Source organism: Micromesistius poutassou (assembly GCF_964030765.1).
Source record: "Micromesistius poutassou genome assembly, chromosome: 19".
Taxonomy (NCBI): domain Eukaryota; kingdom Metazoa; phylum Chordata; class Actinopteri; order Gadiformes; family Gadidae; genus Micromesistius; species Micromesistius poutassou.
Window position 1 is genome coordinate 2,557,730 of NC_140289.1, and position 9,633 is coordinate 2,567,362.

The 9,633-nt window shown below is 45.7% G+C and overlaps 1 protein-coding gene across 1 annotated transcript in view; it reads left to right on the forward strand.

Annotated features, from left to right (window-relative positions):
- Positions 1–1,012: 1,012 nt before the first annotated feature.
- Positions 1,013–9,633, forward strand: part of bmp2b (bone morphogenetic protein 2b) — a gene marked incomplete at both ends in the record, with an annotated part of 11,495 nt that continues 2,874 nt past the window's right edge. The window contains 1 exon segment of the mRNA XM_084484246.1: positions 1,013–1,031. Within this exon segment, the coding sequence (XP_084340372.1) occupies positions 1,013–1,031 (19 nt within the window).

Genomic DNA, 9,633 nt, shown 5'->3' on the forward strand with positions numbered 1-9,633 from the left:
TCGATGCACGTTTTGTTTTTGTTTTACCGTTTTGTTTTGCCCACCTTTTCACTATTCTGAATTATTTTGCACTATTGAGAATTCATTTCTTGTAAATATTACTTATTTTATTCATTTCACCTAGTTTTATTCTGTACTTATTGCACCGTGGGTCAGAGACAAAGGCAATTTCGATTTCTCTGTTTGTCTTGCACATTGGGAATTGACAATAAAGCTGACTTTGACTTTGACTTTGATGAACACATAATGTACCGGCATCGGAAAGCCTTGGGGTGAGGGTGATCAATCAAGCAACATTTAACAAAGTTAAATAAGGTAATAGGGCTTATGTGGTTACACTTTATAATAATGTTCAGCCATACGTCATTTATAAGCCTTTAGTTAATGAACTATTCATTAACAAAATGTTAATATACATTTGTGGTTTAACGTTTTGTTGATGATTAATTAATCATGAACTAAAGGCTTGTAAATGATTTATGACTGAACGTTTTTATAAAGTGTTACCAACAGGAGAGCGATGTCATACTGTAGCAGCCTGGGAACTGCTGGAGGAAGGCCTGGATGATTATACTGCATATTGATGGTCTGTTGTTGTTTAATTCTCCTGTTGTATGAGCAATTCGATTAGAAAGCGGAGGATTTCCCTCCAGAGTTGCAATATGGGAGCAGGCTGCCAATTTAATTATCAGCAGGCAAAGTGCTCATTGGAACAAAGTAAACTGCCGTCTTGGCCATCTGACAAGCGAGTGGCTAGTGCAGAAAAAAAACAACATATTGGCTGACAACCACAGATGGAACATGGACAACTCTCACAACAACACATGGGGACAGATTAACTCAAGATAACATAGTGCACTTATATTAGATATATTATAAAATGTATAATATATATAATATATAATTAAAAAGTATATTAGGCCAGTGTCCCATTAATGAAACAAACAATTAGCATCTAGCATCTCGACAGTGACTGAAGTGATTGCAGCACCCAATGAAATGAATGGCAATCATGAACAAGATGTTGCTGAGTACAACCAAGTCTCCTTGTTGTGTACTTATTTAGCTCATATCACGACATCCAGTCGCGTCAAATGTTTCTCCGGAATCCACTGGTTTACCAGAACATGTCTCCCGCGTACTAATCATAACTTCAGAAACTTCGGAAAGTATCATTTTAGTTTTTTACCTAGAAAGTCTTTTGACAGCAAACGCACCCCAAAAAAGAAAAATCTTTCAATAACATGCAAACCAGGTAACAACGACTTTGAATCGTTCGCCTCGACCCGTACAACATGTACTTTGACATTCGCAGAGAGTGGGACCCGGGTTTCTTTTTTACCTGGAGGCATGCCTGCGATGATTACAGATGACAAGATTGTATTCATTTCATTCCAATAATTGCTTAAATGCCGATTTCCCTGTTTAACTACTCAACCACTTCCCCCGAGGCAGGCATAATTAAAAGACAAGCAGCTAAGACGAATGGTGTCAAATGCTTTCCCTGCTCCTCGCAGCTGTATTTGTTGAAGCACTGTAAAAAGCCCTCCGTCGAGTCGTATAAAAAACATTGATTTGAGAATATCCCATCCTTGGATATTTTGTCTTTTTTTGGGAGAGAGCCCAGACACACAAGTGCGTCAAGTAATGGGGTCACTGTTCATTGACCCCATTCACTGCAAACACGCGACAACTCCATACCAGGAAACTGTGAGGATGGATATATGCTAATACAATAAAGGGAAATCTCCAGACGATGAAAACGTGATTTATGGGTCATTCAAAATGGAATTACATATGCAATTACAGATGCAGTTAATGAGTTATGTCATATCATTTGAATTGATGAGTCAGACTATTCTTAACATTTTGGTAGGCGAGTATTTATTTTTGCTTAGCCCTGCCCTATGATGGAAAGATAATCCAGAACAACATTAAATGACCTAATGAAAACTGGCCGTATATAAAACTAGCTTTTTATAAACTGCTTCAAACTTTCTTCGGCTGCTCTGGTCTGTGTGTCACATTTCCAGGTGGGTAGATTAAGGTAGGCGAACGGCCTTGTCCATTGTGTAGCAGATTATGTCCTCCATTTTATGATCTCACCATCTAGCCTTGATGGAAAGAACTGATGTAACACCAAATAAATGCAGGGGCTGTGGCCTACATCACTCAGTTTGTGTTTTGTTTCCTTATAGTGAGATAAAAACTGTGGACATCATTTGCCATAATTTTGCCAAATCTATCTCTGTTTGCTTCCATTTAGAATAAATCCTTGCTTTTAAATTTAAAAAAAGAATGTGGATCTTCATTAACAAGTGTTTTTATGAACTGAAATGGTGGAATCTTTAGGGGCAGCTTCCTCCCAATAGAAAGAAACATAGATTTATTTAGCATTCTATATACATTTATTTAATTAGTTACTGATTAATGGTTGGGCCTTGAATTTGCACCAATTTGGTACTATTTGGTCACCACAAAGTGCTGCTCATGTAAACGCTGCGGCCTTTACCTGTCTCCCTGTGACTAAACTAAAGTCACATTACGGCTAAGAGGGTGAGGAAGATAAATAAATAAGAGAGAGATATGAGAGAGAGTGTGTGGCGGTGTGTGTGTGTGTGTGTGTGTGTGTGTGTGTGTGTGTGTCTGTGTGTGTGTGTGTGTAAGCATGAGTGTGAGTGGCTGTGAGTCTGTGAGAGTGTGTGTCTGCCTCTGTGTGTGTGAGAGAGTGTGAAATCCAGAGAGAGAAAGAGAGAGAGAGCGAGACAGGGCAGGCACACAGAGCTTACAGTGGGACTACTTCAGCTGAGGACAAGGCCGCGGAGGCAGGAGATAATCATAGCCCTGCGTGTGCATGTGTGCGTGTGTGCGTGCGTGCATGTGTGTGCGTGTGTGCGGTGCACGAGGGGGATGGGATAACGGTGCAATGATGAGGTGTTCAAGTGACATCATGTGAAGGGGGCTCACATCGCTGGGGGGTCTGCGTGGAGGTTAAGGGGAGGCAGGGGCCAAGAGGAAGCACACGGGACCGGGAAACCGCTGGGCCCGAGAGGGCATTAGGGGATGAAGGGGAGGACGAGAGGGTACGAGAGGGGCGGGGGGGTGTAGGGGATGAAGAGGAAGGTAAAAGGGAGGACGTGTATGGGCAGGGAGGGGGACTTAACCGAATGGAGGTGTGGAGAAGAGCGCTGGGGCTTCTTCACTCTATCGAGCAGCAGATGAACAGTTTTCTCCCGAGTACTCCCATCATCGTAAAAGAAAGAGCGGGAACAATGAATCTAGTGGTGTCATCATGGATTACTGCCCACTCCGTTGGCAGATCATACTCACACACACACACACACACACACACACACACACACACACACACACACACACACACACACACACACACACACACACACACACACACACACACACACACACACACACACACGCCTCTCCGTTCCTCTTCTCTCCCCCCCTCTCCCTCAGTGTCTCTCTCTTGATATCTCTTGCGTTATTGTCTCGTTGGCCTTCGACTCAAAGCGTGACAAAGGCGCGCTTGATTTCTGTCGCTCTCGAGCGGTCAATAGCAGCACAGAACCATTGGGGATTGCATGGCATTGTGTTTGTGTGCGTGTTTGTGTTTGTGTGTTTCTGTGTGTGGGATGTGTTGGACTGCTTTACCATATCAGCCCACCCCCCCCCCCCCCCCCCCCCCAACTCTTCCCCAGCACCCCCTCTGCACACGTGACCTACTTAGACGAGGTACCCTATACATTGTACCCTACGTGTGTGTGTGTGTGTGCATGTGTGTGTGTGTGTGTGTGAGCAGCAGCCCAGCACATGTATAAGCATGTGCCAGGCTGCTGCTGCTAGTGTTGCCATCGCGCCCTGGAGAGGCGCAGACACCTCCTGCCGACGACGATGTAATTTCCTCTCTCCGCATGTGGCGGGGAATCGAACAGGTGGGAAACAAGATGGAGGGGGGAGAGGGGGGTCTAGGTGCTTGTGCGCAGATCCGACTGTGTGTGTGTGTGTGTGTGTGTGTGAAAAAAAAAAGAAGCCCAGATGCATGTGGCTACGGCCGTCTGTTGAGGGGGGGGGGGGGGGGGGGGGAAGAGTGACGTGGGGGTGGGGGGGGGTGGGGTGGGGGGGGGGGTGCGGGGGGGCACAGCTTGGGTAATTATTAAACCTCTCAGGAAATGATGGAGGACAGGATAAGGAGATTGCTTTTTTTTACTATTTGGTCATTTTTCATTTATTATCAAAAGGCTGTTACACTGAATTAAGATGGAGGACATATAGGAGCAGCTAAGCGTCTGTAGAGCGTCTCTCTCAGGTTAGGCTGTGGACACTTACGAAGGTAACCAGTAACCACCCAGCCACCACCTACTAGCATTACTATTTGCTATTTGTTAATTTACGAGATGCTTTTATACAGAGTCTATGCAGAGTCTTACGGTGCCTTCAGATGCATCTCCGGTTATTGATATTTAAACAAAAGAGCCTGAAGATATGTGTGAGACAGAGAGAGAGAGAGAGAGAGAGAGAGAGAATTGTTAATTTAATTGATAATTGACCTAAAGTGACCTGTATTAGAAACATAGATTATGACTTTTTTTATAAATAAATATGAATGGAGAATTGGAAGTGTGTGAGGTAGGCACTGCCCTGTGTGTGTATGTGTGTGTGTCTGTGTGTGATGTTTGGTCTACTTTATACGGTCTAGTTTATATTGAGACACTGACCAGCAGCCAAGTCGCCGGCCAGCTTTGAAATCTGTTTCACAACACTGTCACTTGCCCGTTTGCGCGGGCAAGTGACGCACGCGCACGCACATTCCTAAAATACAACACTCTCTGACCTTCTTCACCAAACGGCCTCATTTTGACGAGCCATCGAGGGAAGGTTCCTTCTGAGGACCAAATTAAGTTTTTCTGTGCCTGCTCGCAGCCCGGGCTGGTGACATAACGCCAACGGCAACGCCCGCTACAACACGGCCTGCGGCCGCATCGGACGCCCTGATGGTAAATGGACTGCATTTATATATCGCTTTTAACCAAAGCGCTTCACAATATTGCCCGACATTCACACATTCACACACTCACACACCGACGGCGGTGTCAGCCATGCAAGGCGACCGCCAGCTCGTCAGGAGCAGTCAGGGTGAGGTGCCTTGCTCAGGGACACCTCGACACTCGACGGGGATCGAACTAGCAACCTTGCGGTTGCCAGCCAACCTGCTCTACCTCCTGAGCTACTGCCGCCCTGATGCATCTATAGGCATCAGCGAAGACGCAGCAACCACAGCCACGGTAGATGAACTGCATTAATGTAGCGCGTTTTTCGAAGCTGTGGCCACTCAAAGCGCTGCTACAATCAGTGCCTTTTGTTTGTCCATTCATACACATGTTGGTACACCGAGGGCAACAGTCGGCTCGTCGGTAGCAGTTAAGGTTATTCAGGGTTTGCTCAGGGGCACCTCGGCACACCGCTAGGAGGAGCCGGCGATGGAACCAGCAACCTTCCGGCCACAATCTGCTCCATCTCCTGAGCCACTGCCGCACATCATTGTGGTTTTCCGAGAGGGGAAACAGGATGTCGCCCTGTGTGGTTGACTCCGCCGTCGGTGTGTGAATGTGTGCATGAATGGGTGAATGTCAGTCAACACTGTAAAGCGCTTTGGATAAAAGCGCTATATAAATAAGGACCATTTACCATTTACCGTGAAACCACTTTCTTTCTTCAGAACTATATTTGTCAGAGAAAACAAATTGGAAAATAAAGGCATCAAGATAAGCGAATCCTAGTTACGGCAGAAAGGGCATGGAATAAAAACTAAACAGAAAAGACCAACAGAAATATTACAAATGGGTCCATTTTGTCCTTATCTACTTCCATCCTGCTTCAAGCGGTTGTCATTGTGTGCTGCCTTCTACCGTCATGTGATTTTTTGACATTTCAAGATAGTCTGCCAAGATGGGAGAATTTAAACATATATTTGACACATGGGCGAGAGGCATTAAACATGCCAAGTATACCATCATAACAATCATAACTATAAACGATAGAAACATTGATAAATGCTGTCAGTTTGTCATAGCTTCCGTCCAAATTATAGATTGTCCGCAGACACCTGTACATACCTTTATCACACCAGCGATAAAGGTCAAAGACACAAAATGTATGATGCAATGTATGAGACACACAAATGAAGTGTATGTGTCTGTGTGTGTGTGTGTTTGTATGCAGCTGTGTGTGTGTGTGTGTGTGTGTGTGTGTGTGTGTGTGTGTGTGTGTGTGTGTGTCTCCAGGCAGAGAGGTTGCTCATCAAAGTCTGTGAAGAGGCAAGCTGTGGCCATGTTCACACAGAGAGAGAGAGAGAGAGAGAGAGAGAGAGAGAGAGAGAGAGAGAGAAATGGAGAGTACAAGAGAGATTCATAGTGAGGAATGGAAGGGAAGGAAGAAAATTGAAAAGCAGATTAAATAACCTCACATACCCCTGTGTCTTATGCTTTTATTTTGACAAATCTCACATCCATCCCATCTCGCTAGCATGGTCAGTGATTCGTCCTTGCAGTTAAAGATGTCTGTGATTGGTCGATAACACCTCTCCTTATCCTTACACAAAACTACCACCATAGTTTGTTATTATTCACCGTTAAAGATCCTATCTCGAAAAAAACGGGATAACACCAACTCCCCAAAAGAAACCCAATATACAGGTCCGGTGCGTAATCCCACAATAGTTTGTATTAGGTACAAAAGCTTCAGAGTGGCCAATCCCATCGCCTGATGTGCTACACTACACTGTGTTACACCACATTCAGTTTAAATTATAAATGACTTTGGTCCAGCATAGAACTGCTGATCTGGTTAGCATAACACTATGGAGGCTATAGATGCTATATATGTGCTAAAAGGGTGACCGGCTTAAAGCAGGCACTTTTTAAAAGGTTATTTTTGCTCGACATATATGGATGGTTATTGTTGACAATCAACAGATACAGAGTAGTAACATGCTACATAGAATGTAATTGCCTGCTTATTGTTGATACATTGGCAATGACTTTTCAATAATGTATGAGCAAAAATTATCTAATAAACAATTTATCTTAATATCGAAATGACCCATTTTGAATGACTTATTTACCAGCTTCCGAACGTACCATGTTAGATAACTGTTGTTGGTTATTCCAGGCCAACAACCCAACCACATGCCAGGACCAAGAGCCAATCACAGGGAGGCGTGGAGGTGGGTCATAATATGATTATATAAAAAAAGAAACACATACAGTGAAAACACGTTAGCCCTCAGTAGAATGTTCTAGAAAAGCTGGTCCTCAAGACTAGAGAACACTCCTCTAATTAAATCTGAGAAAAACAGTGCCTCCACAACACAACTATCTTATTAAACACGCACACACATACACTCTCTGTTCTCTCTCTCTCTCTCTCTCTCTCTCTCTCTCTTTCTCTCTCTCTGTTCACGCTCTCTCTCGCTGTTCATGCTTTCTCTCTCTCTCTCTCTCTCTCTCTCTGTTCATGCTTTCTCTCTCTCTCTCTCTGTTCAGGCTCTCTCTCTATCTCTCTCTCTCTCTCTTTCAGTTCTCTCTCTCTGTTCACGCTCTCTCTCTCTGTTCATGCTTTCTCTCTCTCTCTCTCTCTCTCTCTCTCTCTCTCTGTTCAGGCTCTCTCTCTATCTCTCTCTCTCTCTCTCTGTCTCAGCTATCGCCCCTAGCGCTGCGTCATTAGTTCTTCAGTTCCAAATTAACAGATTGTAGAGGTTTATATTGGCTGGGAGAGATGGTGGAAGGTGTGTGTGTGTATGTGTGTGTCTGTGTGTGTGTGTGTGTGTGCGTTGGGGGCTACCCAAGTTTCCATGACGACAGCACAGGACTCCTGCCTGTCGATTCAATGAGCATATGTGTGCCATTGATTGTGTGTGTGTGTGTGTGTGTGGATTGAGGGTTGCCTATTCATTCACAAGTTTTCCACTGCAAATGCATCACGATATCACAAAACCCATACAAACGTCCACCATCACACACACACACACACACACACACACACACACACACACACACACACACACACACACACACACACACACACACACACACACACACACACACACACACACACACACACACACACACACACACGCACGGGTGTGAACCATATTGTGTTATTATGATTTCACAGAAGCTTCACAGCCAAAAAATTGTGCAGGGTGGAAAACACAATTTCAAAGGAATTACAACAACAGGCCTCAGAGGCTGCTTCTGGTTTGGTCCATCCCCTGACAAAAGCCCTCGGAGGGACGCACTGCTGGGGAGAGGGTCCACCCCTCCAGACCCCCAAAAGGGTGGATCTGTCCGGGAACGTCACGAGGATTGTGAGAAAAAGATCTGGGCTTGAAACCACTAGGGGTCTCACTGGGTGGGTTCCTGGGTATAAAGATCTCTGGGCGCCTTTCTTTTGTTACTGGTGACTGTGGTTAGTTCAGATAGATAACCAGTGCATGTATAACTCAAACATGTGAGTATGGACTAAATCCATCAGCTTGTTTCTGTCCTCACTGGAATGGTCGCACTACTGAACCAACAGGCAGCCCGGCGTCGGGGACATCGGGATTCAGAGGACGCTTTGGTGGAATCAGGAGTTGATGTCGGGATAGTCTCACAAATCAGACTTTGGATTCAAAATCTGCGCGAAAGGGGGGATTCACTTGCATACTTGTTTTGACCAATCATGCTGCTTCATTTGATTCATCTAAGTCACTATCTCTTGCAGAATGAGGTGACCTGATGATGATTGAGCCAATGGCCCCAGTGGTGAAAGCCCTCGCATTTGCACTATTATGAACGTAACGACAGGCGCGCGGGAAGTAGTTTTCGCCCGGAGGTGCTGGTTTTTGACTTGTTGACAGGGGACGGGGGGACGGGGGGGATCGGGGGGGACGGGGGGGGTTACGGTCCACGTAAGGTTTGTCGGCTTACGGGCGCATTCCAGGTGACCGCCTGAAGCGCGTCTATACGTTGACTTTGCATGGAGTCGCGCTGCCCCCGCCGCTTTTGGTGTGAACGCGTCCTCTCCTCTCTTTGTCCCATTCCCCAAACGTGACATACAACCGACGTGCAACCGTAGAGATATTTATAAGCTATAATAAATCTTTTTAAAAGCTCCGCCACCAGGGGGTGCAGCAGCACCTGCCGCACCCCCTACTTCCCGCGCCACTGCATAACGAAGTGGTTGCGGTGGCGACCTTCCCATTCAAATCACAAGTGGCGCACATTTAGTAGGACTAGCTCTCCTCCTGGCTCTTCAGCTGCCTTGTGTGTGCGGTGGCGTGTTTGCCTGTAGTAGCCTTCCATAACAACACAGTGAGTGCAGGCCCGGTGTGTGTCACACGCTGAGCACCTGGACAGAAATCTGATTGGAACGTTATCAGGACGGTGACACCAGAGTGCGACGACACACACACCCACACACACACACACACACACTCATGCAACTGCACGCACACACACACACACACACACACACACACACACACACACACACACACACACACACGCACAAACCTGCATGCAACCACGGACACATACACACACACATACATTAACACACCCACACATTCATGAA